Source organism: Sinohyriopsis cumingii, chromosome 12 (genome assembly GCF_028554795.1).
Source record: "Sinohyriopsis cumingii isolate HCF-2022 chromosome 12, ASM2855479v2, whole genome shotgun sequence".
Taxonomy (NCBI): domain Eukaryota; kingdom Metazoa; phylum Mollusca; class Bivalvia; order Unionida; family Unionidae; genus Sinohyriopsis; species Sinohyriopsis cumingii.
Window position 1 is genome coordinate 69446738 of NC_142972.1, and position 15894 is coordinate 69462631.

At 33.3% G+C, this 15894-nt stretch overlaps 1 protein-coding gene across 2 annotated transcripts in view; it reads right to left on the reverse strand.

The window, feature by feature from the left end:
• Positions 1-15894, reverse strand: part of LOC149786672 (peroxisomal targeting signal 2 receptor-like) — a 33700-nt gene that overhangs the window by 16063 nt on the left and 1743 nt on the right. The window contains exons 2-4 of one of the 2 annotated variants that reach the window (XM_089977207.1): positions 12485-12657; positions 11410-11445; positions 6830-6907 (exon numbers count right to left, since the gene is read on the reverse strand). In XM_089977207.1, coding sequence (XP_089833333.1) covers positions 6830-6907; positions 11410-11445; positions 12485-12657 — 287 coding nt within the window. The remainder of the gene's footprint in view (positions 1-6829; positions 6908-11409; positions 11446-12484; positions 12658-15894) is intronic. The other variant, XM_089977208.1, reaches the window with a different exon arrangement.

The window sequence follows — 15894 nt, forward strand, 5'->3', positions numbered from 1 at the left end:
TTGATGAAAGTCAAGGAATCATTTTTCCCAGAGTACTCATAAAATCAATGTCATTGCAGTTAACTGTATTGTCAACAGCATCATCACTGATGGCCTGGCAGTAACATTCTGCACTTTCAATCCAGTTGTCATAGGTTTTATCTTCCACTTCTAGTCTTTCATATGAGACTTATACCTATGGCCTGAGGGGCTTTCATGGCAGAGTGGTATAAGATGCTTGTCTTGTGATACAGATCTGAGGGGCTTCCATGGCAGTGGTACAAGATGCTTGTCATGTGATTACTTGCCTCCAACGTGTAAATGAGAATGTTGCCAGTTACTTGTTGAAGATCAGTGGTTCTACATAAGTGGTGTTTGGTAGTCTCAAAAGGACTTGGATTTTCTTCAGCAGTAAAACTGGCTGCCATATATAGATTCTATTCATCTGAAAATGGTGTAAAGGCCATAATGATCTATCGAAACCCGAGATCTCATGTCTAAATGACTTCAGCTGTTGGAGATAAATGTTAAATCAACAGAGGCTCCATGTGCCCAAGTATACTAAGGTGCTTGCTTTTACATCACCTGCACATCTCACAGAGTGAGTTTGTGTCACAGATCAACCAATTTAGGTTGGTGGTCTTTCGGGGTTCTTCCTCCACCCAATATATTGTTAAAAAATATTTTAAAAAACCAAACGAAATCAGCCAGAAGTCAATCATTTTTGCCACAGCTGTATTAGTTTATAACTTATGACTAGTATTTTTTGTAGACCTTTGAATATCGTCAATTATGCCTTACCTAAACGTCATAATCAGTTGGTACAAATGGATTTTTTATGGTGAGCATATGAGATGGAAAAGTCTTGAGCAATCCTGCATCACACACTGCCGAAAAGTTTGCATTTCAGCTCACTTAAATTTTCTCTAACAATGTTCATTGGTCCAACTAGAACTGTTATAACTTATTCAAGCTATATTCACCAATATCTGGAGATGTGCATCTGTAATAAATATTTGTAACAAAGTATGAGAATGCATCAATGTTTTTCAATGATGCATTTGAACTGAGCAACAACCACAATCAACAAACCAAGAAATAAAATTATTCACATCTCTCAGGCAGAAGTAGTGTATAATCATAATCTGCCAAAAGATTTTTAAATTTTTAAATTTGCCAAATATTTTTCCAACCATACTGATTCAGTGGACATATCACCAGAATGGACAGAAACAGACTAGAAGGTTTAAATTGATTTGATACATCTTTTAAGTAGCTAAATTCATACTGGTTTAGTTAACTGTACACCCTTTATTGTCTTCCTTTTGATGAAATTTCTTACTGAAGCTGAGAAAATAATGTTGCACACATAAAAAAGAGGCACACTTCTACTCATTATTGTTTTTATTATACTTCTCCATTCCAGCCTGTTCTTATGATCTTGTCTCCCCACATACTGTTTGTATTGTTTATGATATGTATCTAAATTTCTCACTTTTCCTACTACTATACAAATGTTCCGTGAATATGCATATCAGTGTGAAATGCAATGGGGAGACTAAATCCATGATTGAAAACCTCTACATTTCTAGATGTATTCTGCTTGGATTCCATATTTCTGCACAAAACTCAGTTCAGGACTCTCTGTACTAATTCAGTTCCCACTGTAAACCTGTGCAAACACCATGACATTAAAATTCAATAACTTAAAATTTCGAGTGTTCATGATCAAATTTGTATCAGTATAGACACATCTATGATGACAGCTTTTGTAAAAAGAAAACCCTAACAGCCGCACCATTTTCTGGATCTTTACAAATCTGAAATGTGTGCTTTCAATACTGCACCAAAGAGTCAGCTGCTGATTTCAGTAATGAGTCGTCCAAACTCAGGTCTGTAAAGGAACAGACATTATGTTAATAAAAAAATGTCCCTCACTTTTTTCAGCTACAAGTAGGACAAGCTCTCAAAAAATTGTTTTTACTAAAATCTTACTTTCATTATCAACCAATCAGGGGTAGTCAAACCCATATATACTCTATTTTATCTCCACTGATTTATAGCATGGTTCTCATTCTTTCACATCTGTAGTAATGCGAGTCCTTTAACAACTCTCAATGGTTGTAAGCCTTTTTTGACCATGCTGACTGGACACACTGTAAGATAATGTTCAAGTAACAGGATAACCAGAGACCAATAAAATCGAATAGTCAAGTTATCTCCCCTGCAGGGATGTGTGTGTGTGTGTGTGAATGTGTGTGTGATCTCCAATGAGGAAGTGGTGGCAGGAGGAATAGCCATTGTTAAATATCTCCGTAACACTTAAATATCTGTCACTCTTTTCTACTGTTCCACTCTGTTAAGGCTCTACTGAAATCAAAATTCTCGAAGAGATGTCATCTCTAGTTGTATTACTGTGATGTCATTGGACATGGTCACGTGGTTGTGGTGGGGTCGTGGTTGGGATGTCAGAAAGACCATAGGCTTACTCCATATTTGACAGCTAATTACGATATCAAAAGAATTAAAAAATTTCTAACAATTCAGTTGGACTCGGATACTTGATTCATAGTCAATGAACAGGTTCTAAAATTGATGTGTTTATTTTGGAGCTATGTTCCTCCATCACATTCAAGATTTGGACATACCAAAGGTGAAATTAGTACAGTTGCATCCTAAACAACTATCGTGGCTACTTCAAATGTTATTTAATGTGAGACTTTAATGCAAGAACTCGTAGCTACAGTGATTTTTGGGTTAAAAAAATTAATTGTTTCTCAAACAACTCAATTTGGTGCAGATTGCATTGCTTTTTCAATGATACTGTGAGAATTCTTGATGTGTAAAAACTGCACAAGAAATGAACAACATCAGATCAGAAAATTACTACCACTGGGAAAATACTGACAGGAATATACAGAAATAATTATATTATTATTTAAGTAGAATATGTGGTGACAATACAAGCGCTAGTTCTACAACTTTGCAAAATACATCTTTTACAACTATTCCGTTGTTTCTAACACTGTAATATGGCAATAATTTCTGCCCACTTTTTACTTCAGTCCCTTGCTAATTAATAGTTTTAGATTTTACAACACTAAGCACATTTTACCTTTTGACAATAACACATCATTACAAATATTTAGATTGCAAGAAAATAGAAGTAACAATTTTATTAAAAGCACTGGTACCAGTAAGACTAAAGGAGATGGTACAAAAAAGAATCAGATGAACAGATTAGCAGTGTAGTAAAGAATCCATATATCAGGATGACATCAAGTATTTTTTCATCAATTTCATCATTAGTTAATGACACTGCTTAAAAATGTAGTGTACTAGATAACAGACTTTTTTAGTTATCCAATTTGTAATACAAATAACAAATGATGGCTTGGAACCAAGTGCCAAAAGGTCTGCAGAAAATACAACCATGATCAAAATATACATAGGAAGAACCAAACATAAACAGGACAAATTTTATCCATCTTGCTTTGAGTTTACACAGATCAGCCAGTCTCTTATGTTTAATGTCATTTAATTTTTGCACACAGAGAGCATGTACTTCATTTGCTTATACATCTGCATGATATAAAAGTTTGTCTCTTTATTCTTTTGTTGCCATAGTGGTTCTGCCAACTAGAGATCTACACACTCTTAATTATGTTGTATGGGGATTCTCTGATGTTCCTTATTAGCATTAACCTGTTAATTGTTTCTGAATTTAATATGATCCTCCTCCTCTGTGTACGAATATTATTCTGTGCTATGAACTCCTTTCATTGCCTGCTGTCTGAAACGCATATTCATAACTAGCTTGAACAAGTTACTATTCTTTATGGTTGTGCAGTTTTCAACATCTCACAGGTATGGCCCCATGGGTATTCTCTCTTGGATATCTCTGTTCCAAAAAGAAAAGTTTTGAACCAGAGGTCTTGTTAGGATTTTAAAACTAAGAGTCCATGGCTCCCATTTTGGTAAAAATATGAGTCCCACCAGCAAAAGTTGCAGTCCCCTCCCAGAAAACAATGCAAATTATAAGAACTATTGGTTGCCATAGAGTTTAATTTCTACATTTATTCACTGACATAGCTCAGAGTTTGTCTGAATTTTTTCGATCCAAGGAAGATCTTATTCAAAGCACTAACTTAAAGATAGGCATCACATACTTTCTTACACTTGGCTACTGTCCATCCAAACTATCAGTTCTAGCAACTTTAGCACTCTCCTGAATCTCATTACAATCTTCCTCGGTTTACCGTTGAACCCCAAAATAAACATTCAAGTCCAAGTCTCAACATGTCATGATTCCGAGGTCACGTGTACTGCTTATTCTGTTACACTCGGAAATGAACACAATAATGAAAGCTAAAGTTGTTTATTTGATGTACTGTTATAAATGACCACATGTACATCTCTGGGTCTTTCTGCTTCTGAATTCAAGCACTGTAAATATCAGTAGATTTTTCCCACCCAGCTGCAAGTCAAAGCCTTTGATCTTGCCGCTCAGCTATAGCAGCATGTTCTTTTGATGTACTCATATAATGGTGACGACTGGGGGGGCTTTCAGCCACTAAATTCTGTCATTGTAAATATCATCACAGCCAAATGATAACACATTTTCCTACTATGCATGTGACTGAAGCAGGACTGGCAAGTCTTTGAATTTTACCATCCACCTAAATAAAAAAAATTGGCATCCAAATACGCGTGATTAGAAGAGTTTCCGAGACTACTGTCAGTTTTCATTAACATGAACTTTGCCAAAGATTCACTTCCTTGAATCAGTGCTTTTCTGCCTCTTATGCCAGATTTTTCTCTTCCATAATGCTGTATTAGGGTTTTAAGTCCAACATTCCCATAGTGTGCTTGTTCAGACATGGGTATCTTGCATAAATATAACTGACATATTGTCCATCCAACACATACATCGGACTCACACTCAACATCAATTTTGGGCTCAAAATCACACACTGGTATTTCCAGTGACATTTTCCCAATGTCCAACAGACCGATATACATGAAATTCATTGTCATCATAGCTATCACCAGCCAGTATTTGCCGACTGAAAACGTCGTCTGAAGACAAACCATGCTGTAAATCAGCCATTTTGGTTTGCTGTGTAGCCCTTATTCGAAACATGCATTTGTAAAACTTCCTTGATGAAAGTAAGGCTAAAACTACCATAAAATGCTTGTTCCAGGGCCAAATGAACCAATCAAATTTAGTTTAACAGCCATTCATGTCAAACCGAAGTGTCCGGAGATCTGGATGTTGCATCAAGTGCTGTGAGACAGCTGCGGCAGTGTGAATTACGTTGCGAAATGCACTTTTAAAGTTAAAAGTTTAATAAAAATTGCATACTGCGCAAAGCACATTTATTATATCCGCGATGTTGAAGTAATTTGCTGAATGCGTATCAATGCTTTAAAAGTACGCGAATTTGTACAAATTATGTGTACTCGAGTGTACCGGCATTGACTGATTGATTGATTGGATTTACGTCACGTGCACCCAGAAGGGCATGTGCGACAGGTTTATTCCCGCAAAGCGGGATGCTAAATATTCCTGGGGGATGGAATTAGCGCCACATCCCCCAGGCATGTATGTGCTCAAGAAGCACTGCTAATTTAGCCATCAGGTCATAGGACTATATGTCAGACCCAATGTTTTATTGACGTTCGACCGCTAGGAGGGGGTTAGATGCGATTTTAAATATATATTGTTTTTTTCTTTCTGACAACCCCACCAGCGATTTCTCATTTTGTTAACACAACCCACAACAGAAGTGATTTTCCTAAACAACCTTCCACTGTCAGAATCAAAACAGTTTGAAACACAACCTCATACAGAAGTTTTTTTGAAGTGCCGTCCCCCGGGAGTGGGGTGGGGGGTGGGGATTATGTGTTACTGGAACAGCCTTAAATCATACATTGGAACAAGTTTGGAATGTCTCCTTTTATGCTGTTATTTGGCATAAACAAAATTATCTGAGAATCGCAAGGGGACTGATTCCAGAAGTTATTAATTTGTAAAAGGGGAAGGGGTGATTTCAATAATTTCCTTTTTTTTTAACTCACAGAAATGAGTGTATTTGTCCACAGAACTTGTTTTCAGGCTTGTTCTAGAAGAGATTTTCCTTGTACAAGGAAACTTCATTATTTCTCCTGTTTTGAAGATAATACTGCAATGCCTTTCAAATTTAACTTAAGACATAAAATTGATAATAAAACATTTTAAAAGCAATAATGCAGTGCAAAACAAAAAGCAGTTGTGATGACCAACATCAGCCACAAACCTGATCAAGTAGAGCTGACTGAAATGTCCTAAAATGTTTTTAGAAAATCACTGACACCTAACAGGTAATCTATCTTGTCATGGATGAGAATGGTAGATAAATAAATGATAAGTATATGTCTGTCTGTCTGTAATCTGCATGCTAGATATACAAACAATCTGTAAACACATTTAAAATTTTGCTTCGTCCCATATACCAATTATATTTGATTTTTGTGTGTGTTTCTCAATAAACATTCAATAAAAGACTTTACACTCTATTATCTTCAGCACATAACATTTTTAATGGAGAAACAATTATTTCCTATTATCTGCATTGAGAAACAATTTTTTTTAAAAGAAGTGTCATTACAGTGTAGAACTTGCAACCAAAAGTATATTTCTTGACTTCCATCTCAACATGTTAAGATAGATTAACTGAAAATTTGAACAAATGTACCAGATTCGATATTGGTAGTTTTGAGCAAACAAATTTGTGTCATGGAACCAATATTCCACCTTATTATGATATAGAGAGTATGGTCTAAAGTTATCAAATGTCTGTTATTGTACCATTTTGATAAGTTTGTCCCATGATGCACTTAGAACTAGATGCTCATCTCTTGTCTGGCTCCAGTCCACAGAATTCACCTGCAACAAATACATACACATGTGTATTAACGAGCATGCATGCTTTATTTTTCATACAAGAAAAAATAATTATTTTCAGTGTATGAAAATTTATATGCAAAATAAATAATTATCATTTTGTGGTACTGACCGTGTACAAAAAATAAAAGGATCATACCCAAACAAGTTCTATGGAACACATGCTACTTGACAACCTAATGGTACAAACGTCTAAAGTGAAAGTATATTTTCTTTCTCATTTTGCTCTCAACTCAAGAATCTAATTACAATAAAAATAAAAGTACTCAAAATGATTTTTGTTGATTTTAGTGAATGAGAGAGAGAAAGAGAGGATAATGTCTCAGTGTGCAAGCTCATCTGCATTGAGAGCATACTTCTTTGTTGCTATTATTTTGTGTAATGTTGGCAAATTGATTAAGATGGTTTGAACATGTATTAGTTACGGGTAATATTTATTGGTAAATTTTATGTAATGACATAGTCCACATTGTCAAGAAATTGAGTGCAACTTGTATTCTTACAGCAACAACAATCTCATCATCAAAAGAACCTGAAATCAAGTTTTAGTTAATGCGTGTGAGTGTGTGTGTGTGTATGTGAAAGAGATAGATGAAACAAAATTTTGTCAATGTAAAAGACTGTATTTATTCTGGGCAGTTTTTAGTTGTAGCTTTTGCAAAGAGAAAAAAAAAGGCTATTTTTCAGTTACCTGATGATTGTGATAATCCTCATATATTACAACCCTACTATACTCCATTATCAATTAACACCTCTAAATCAAGTATTCATTCTTGTTTTAATCATGATATACATTGTCACAACAACCACATGGATATGCAGTGTTATTTACACTGTAATTAAACATGCTTAGCACTTTGGTCATTCCAGCTGAAACCAGATAGAAGGCAAGAACTGACAAAAGAGGTCAAATCAGCAAGGCCGCCAGCAGGGCAGCAGGGAAATGAGGCTCTCCTTAGGGAAATGAAAATCTGTCATTGTGCTATTGAAGCCATTGTACATACAGCAGATGTTGTAAGGACAAGCGATCATATGCATTACTTGCTATTCGAACTTGCCAATAAAGATAATAATATTGGGGTATATCAAAGAATAGATTTGCAATAAAATGTTAATTATATCCAAGTCAAAACAGTACAAGCGCTTAAAAGATAGTAGATGTCTATATACGAATTGATTTAAAGGAGTCTGTGACTTTCAAATTTACAATAGAAAATGACAAGGTTTTTATTTTTTATTTTGTATGACTATAATGAAACAATAAGACTAGTTGATCAATGGTCGTGGTCTTCACTTCAGCATATACTGAGATATAATTTTTGTTGGGCAAGAACTCAGTTTAAAATGCACGTGGTGTTTTGTTATGGTGACGGACTTAATAAAGAGAATTAACAATAATATTTAAAGCTATGATCTGTGAAGGCCTTTGTCAATTTGTTAACAAACACCTGTAGATATTATAATGACAATAAGCTTATTATTACTTGTTTAGGCTCGAATAAAAAGTAAAACAAGAAAGAATGAAAACAACAAGCTTTGAAAACTATAATAATTTATATCCATTTATAAAAATGAAATAATGTGAATTTACAGTTTTAAGAATCAAATCCAAAAATAATCCAAGACTAAAATTTTAGGAGTCCTAATAATAAAATGTTCTAATGATTTCAAGTTCAAGTCCTGACAAAGAATTTAAGATGGAAGACGATGACGTATGCTGTAACCTGTGGTGTTGAAAGCTACAGTTCCTTGTAGAAACAAGAAATATCACTCCGGTTTTGGAAATCCAAATGAATTTTCATAAGAGCTGTCTTTGTTCATGAATTTCATATGAGCACACATATTTTCCAGGAAAAAAAAGAATTAATCCTTTTGAATCCAAGTAATTTGAAATAACTCCAAACAGCACAACATACACCTTCCAGTGTAAAGAAAAAGCCCAACTACCGAGAATATCTCTTGAAAACATAGGTTATGTCATATTCTAAAATGCAAAATGGGGTCAAGTGATCATGTCCCAGAAACTCATCGAAATTATTTACTTGTTAAAGATCATATACACCCAGTGTGGCCTGGATGAAAACCAATCATTTTACTCTAAGAAATAAAATATAAAAAATTGTTTACATCTTAAATCAGTAGTCCCATCATGACCTCGACAACAACCAATCTTTTTAAAATAAAAATAGAACTTATTTACATGGTTGCTACTAATTTTGAATCAAGGTCAGGATCCAGGTCAACACCTGATGTTTACTAAATCGAACAGTCGAGGTCAAACTATTTTCTGGAAAAAGTATCATCTCTAGTGAATAAATTTACATTACAATAGCATGTAATAAAAAATATAAAAAATTTAAAACTGACAAACAAACAATTAAATTGAAATAAATATATATTAGATCAGATATAATTAAATCAAATATACATAACACTTATGCATCAATCATTATATTTTCTCACCAAAAAATAATTATTAATTTTTGTAAAAACAAAATGGCAATATGGTGTTTTCCATCTTTTTTGCAAACATAAATCTTCTTAGTAGAACTTTTATGTCCGATAATTTAATGGATTAAAAAAAAAAATACAAAGCGATATGTACAAACAATATGATACATTTAAATAATTATCACTTTAATAACTGGATTGTGTATGAAAAATTAAAGGGTATGAAAAAATATATGAAATATGATAGCTATTCATAGTATACATCTGATATTTTTTGATCTGCCTTAAGATTCCACTCCACAGTTTTGTATTTTTCAGGGTTTGATTTGTAAAAAGAGAATATCATGGGTTTTTCTCATTGCTTATCCCAGTTATTTTAAACTGGCCTTGTATATTTGAGATATTATTGAAAAAATATAACTTCCCTATTTTGGTTATGATTGATGGGTGGAATTTGACTTTTAAAGAATACAGCTTGGCCTTACTTCAGATAGATATGTCTTAAAACTACTACAAAACCACTTTCTGGACTAAAGAGGTAAATAGGAAGAAAACTAGCTGATAACCTATTTAATATTTTTTAAAATATATTTTATAATTCATTCACTATAATTACAGAAGCTAGTATTGTATACTCTGGCAAAATAATTTTCCCTATTTTAATAACTGCTAAAGTTGGTGTACTTCTTGGACTAGTTCATGCTCATTTCTCAAGCACATGGGAGCAGCCATTTTGATCAGCTGTCTGCTTTTGGAAATGCATCGTTCTCCTAATACATCATATAAAGAAATTTCAGTGCCTGTACATGAAGTAGCATAGAGGTATACCAATATTCTTTACACTGTGCCTGTTGCAACTGCACTCAACTTCATGTTGTACCTGTCCCTCGTTCAAAAGCTCTTAATAACTGTTGAGTGGAACCATAATTCAAAAGACATTTTCTCTAATTTCCAGGTGATTTTTTTATAGGGTTCTCTGTTAATAATAAGGAGATTTTACATGCATGCAGAACCACTTCTCTCTTAATAACTAGTGGTTTTACATGTACATAGAGCCAATATAATGTTCTTCGGTTTGGAAGTTAAAGTCAAGAGGTGATGTAGTCTCAGTATGAACTATTGATGTGAGCTCAATATGCCCATTTGATGTCAGTATGGCCCATCTGATGTGATTTCAATATGGTCTATCAGATATGATCTCAATATGGGACATTTGATAAGTGATCTCAAGATGGCCTATATGATATGATCTTAATAATGTCCATACGATATGACCTCAATATGGCCCATCTGATGTGATCTCATGGTGGCCCATCTGATGTGATCTCACTATGGACTATCCATTATGATCAAATATGCATGCAACAACATGTAACCTTGCAATTATGTGGCATATTTAAAAAGGAGGCCAACTGTCTACAGGAGATCACTAAACATGTTTAAATTATAAATCTGAATATTTATTGGTCCTTTTGCTGAACAATGTGATTGTACAAACAATTAGCCAATCATATCATTATTTCAACAACAACAAAAACAAATGCACTTAAAACTGTAAGTAACAACAGAAATGTGTTAGAAAAATATATCTAAGCACATCTAAAACGATCAACTTACAGGTTCATCATAAGGAAATTGCAGAATCCATACTGTGTGTTAATCAGCAAGTTACCAGGATAATAGTTAACAATACAATATCATGCAGATTTTCAATATACTGTGTTTGGATGTGTTGTCTGGTATACAGTTATCAACAGATGTTTGTGAATAATATTTTATTTTGTCTTAATTGTCTCAACTGGATGTTATTTAAACAAATAAGATGACATCAAGGGAAGAGGAGACAGGAAAGAAAAATATACCATTGCAACTGCAAAAGCTGTCTGTATGTTTCATTAAGGTAACCTGTATACCATTGGTCAAACTGATGGGACTATGTCAATATGGATTGTTTTACAGTATGTGAAATTCATGCATCCATGAATTCAGCAGAATCTTCAGTATCATTAGGTGTATAACAGAAGCATTTATACCTCTTTGGTATGTTCCTTCCATGCCTTCAGGGGACCCTGAAATGATAAGTTATCCATTATAGCTACTGGAATGAAACTGTTTACATTTGTTCTATATATAGAACTGATAAATCCTCACATGATGTACAAACATCACAGACTGAGAAACAGGTTATCAAATAGATTTAAGTTTGAAACAATACCTGGAAAACACTTCTAGACACAAAATATTCTCAAATACAGGCTTAACATAAGTGGTATTTAAAGAATTACTTGCCATTTATACAAGAACTCTACATGCCTTATGGAGTTTTATGTAAAATTTCTAAAAAGCATGTATAAATAGTTTTCTCAAGAAGACAAGTCCATGTAAGATTAAGGTGTAACCTAGGCATAATCAGAATACACTCAGGCCTTTCTGCCAATGATCATGAAAAGCACCTTGGTAACACTACAATAGCTGCCATTGCATATACATGTACTTTGCTACCAAATGACACTGTTCATTATGGGTGACTCAAACAAGATGACTTATTCTTGGCTGATACATTCCTTGTTTGTTATGAAACTTTATTGTTACCAAACTTATGTAAATAATTACAAAATGTTATTGCATGCTTTTTAGATGGTTCTATTTTGCCTATTATACTCTAGCGTGCTACTCAGTTCTCTGCCACTTTCCAGTTATTTAAATGCTGCATCACTCCACTTAAGTACACATACTTCTGAGATGGAATTTTCATGGAAATGCTACAAATTATTTCAACTATACCTAGACAATGACTGTCCTGTTTTTGTTTTTATTCTATGCACTTTTAAAGTATGGCCCATGCAGAGGTTGGCTCATGGAATGCATGCAAGACTGCTATGGTACAATGAAAACAACTAAATCATTAAACGATCCATGACACATTACTAGATAAATATGTTTTTATGTTTTATAACTTTTATTCCATCAACATTATATCTTAATACTGATACCAATTTTTTGTGTGTACAAATCAGCTTTGTTTCTGCTTTAAAATGGAATTCAGATTAATGATAATCACTGCATTTTCAATTTCCACGAAAACACAGGAAATTAGTATTTGTGTACCTTAGTCTGTGCTACATCAAACAGCAGCAATGACCCATCACCAGCTCCTGTGATGAGGAGGTTCTCATTGTTTTCAGCCCAGGTCACATCAAACAGCCCATCATTCCAGTCATAGGCCTGCACCAACAACAACCTTCCTGGTGTACTGTCAAGTATAAACAACGTTCCACTACCTGGAATACATTTATGGCATGGATAAACAAAGCACTCTCTTACTTGTCTCACCTGACTGAATCCAATACCAAGGAAAATACCAGTACATTAGGCCCTTTAGTCATGTTATGTGTTGATCAAAAGTTTAAACTGTGGCTCAAAAGTAAACATTTTTATTTCAACAACTTAAAGAAAATTACAAAACCTTTGAAAATAAAATGCTTGTGTGACTTTCTCATCTTTGTAATATTGGACTTTCTCATCTCTGTAATATTGGACTTTCTCATCTTTGTAATAATGGACTTTCTCATCTTTGTAATATTGGACTTTCTTATCTTTGTAATACTTGACTTTCTCATCTTTGTAATATTGGACTTTCACATCTTTGTAATACTGGACTGGCAGAGTCTAATTTCAGCTCTATTTCTTACAAGGTAACATAACTCCATGACTATGTGAAATTGCTTTTACTAACTGTTATTGAATCCTATTTAAATATGCCCATCCCATGAACAGTAAGGTAAATACCACATTTTTAAATGGAATTGTTTGGGAAATACTACTAACACCAACCTTTACATGATATTTTCAACAACAAAAAATTAAATGTATACCACTGTGTAAAATATATTGCTGATCTTTATTTCACACTATTAATAATTTATTTTTAACCCTAATACAAGATTTGGATTGCTTGATATGGTCTGGCAAATGCTACTAGCATATACAGTGGAAGAGAAATAGCTACAGTTAAAAACAAGTTAAATGATGCTGCAAATATCATCAAGTTTGATCCAATTCAGAATCTGTCTGACATAAAAAAAATTAAAAAACAGTCATTATGTTATACTGTCCAACTATGTGTACATCTATAACGTAGACGAACTCCTCTGATAAGTCTTTAAGATAGAGACTTATAACCTTATGGTATGGATGTTGTGGGCTGTAGATGTGAGACTAACATTTCTGAGAATCAGTGTTATGTGACAATTGACTCAAGTGTCAATTCATGCCAGATATTGTGGGCTATAGATGTGAGACTAACATTTCTGAGAATCAGTGTTATGCGACAATTGACTCGAGTGTCAATTCATGCCAGATATTGTGGGCTATAGATGTGAGACTAAAGGCTGGCACAATTTATTTATTTCAATCTGGACCAATGGATCATATTTAAACGGTATAGATTTTCGGGCTAGTGCCACAAACTGGCCAGGAAAAAAAGGTTGTATTAGTGAAATAAACAAATAATGGAGTATTATGCCCAATAACAAGTCTTGTTATATTATTGTTGATAAAGATTCACTGCACTGAAAGACGACAATGGGAAAGATGTTACAGTGTCAGCACTGCATTGAGAGATGACAATGGGAAAGATGTTACAGTGACAGCACTGCATTAAGAGATGACAATGGGAAAAATGTTACAGTGACAGTCCTTTCAAGGTGATTGTTATATTATTGTTGATAAAGATTAATTGCATTGAGAGATGATAATGGGAAAGATGTTACAGTGACAATTCTTTCAAGGCGCTTTGATAGTAGTGAAATGTCAAAAATTAGATGATGACAAGAAAAAGCATTATCATAAATATTATCAAAAGTAGAAAGTTAGCAAGTACAATAAATCTTGGGAAAGAAAATGGATAAAATATGACTTTTGTACATTATTTTCCTAAAATACAAAGTGAAAATTTTAAAAAGAACTTACAGCAATGTGAATTAAATCTCAAATAGTCCTAAACATTTTATCACAAGTCCAAATGTATAAAGTTCCAACTAAATTCCGGTGGTATTCCAATTAAATTCCAATACTGAATGTATTGATGAGACCAAAGTTTCAAATTTGCTAATGTGCCAGTATCCTGTCGTCTGGCAGTGTGTTAACTCTTTTGATATATCACAATATAGTAATATAATCCAAAAAATGTCCTTGTCTGAAATCACTATAACTCCAAACCAATTTTCCAGTCCAAGAATATTATAGATGAGCACTTTGTATTTCCAGTGAATAATAATTTGAATGAATAATTCCACCCAATTGAAATACTGATCACAACAATAGGACTGATTCATCCTCAGATGTCATATGCAAGAACGAGTAATTTCTCAAGTAAACAACATTATATACAAAGCTAAGACACAAAAGTAGAACCAAAATGAGGATCAAAAGTTAATTTCTAGAATATTCTAAGTTATCAAAAAGGCAATGTCTATTACTTAATTTATAACAAAGGCAATGTCTATTACTAAATTTATAACAAAGAACATGGGAAGCGTCAGGTAGCCAATGTATTTCCTTAAAGATACAAACGTACTAGACTCAGATTAAGACAAACATGTTTACTTCCATTGATAATGATCCTAATATTGAACCCACACTCAAAGAGAAATAATAATTATGTATTATTTGTTTACAAAATAAAAGTTATTGGTCAGGTACACAATGAACCTGATTCGGCCAAAGTCAAGTTCAAAATATAATTATACATAATATATAATATATTCTCATGGAGAGAAAAACTAGCAAATGCAAATCAAGTATACATAATAGTATACAGGTTAATCAAATATGACATATAAAAGGATGTGATATTGTATACACAAATTGATAAATATGACCTCAAATTAACCAAAACTGCATCATTAAAAAAATGCATTCAAATTCTGTCAAGCAATTATTCATATTTAACATATGTATGGTCTTCTTTCAAATTATTGTCTAAACTTTCTGTACTTCTTAATGGTCAAGCTTTTGCATGTTCTATTTACTTGCATGTGTCAATAATTCTATTTACTTGCATGTGTCAATAATTCTATTTACTTGCATGTGTCAATAATTATATTTACTTGCATGTGTCAATCATTATATTTACTTGCATGTGTCAATAGTTCTATTTACTTGCATGTGAAAATAGTTATATTCACTTGCATGTCTCAATAGTTATATTTACTTGGGTCATATTTTAAAATGCAATCAATCAAATGATGAAGATATAATGAGGCATTCCTAATGTCTGTGTACTCAAACAAACAAACAAAATCTTATTGCTGCACAATGTATTGAACACCTCAACAGATAAAATTTTTAAAAGAATAATAATTACTGGTTATAACAAGAGTCTTCATCTTCTATTAAGCATTTTAAGATAGAACAGTGCCATATTTGTAAATTATAATATACAGCAAAGATTGTTATAACTTTTCACGTTATAACTGAGAAATGTTACATCCATATTGTTTTGTACTTGTCCATTT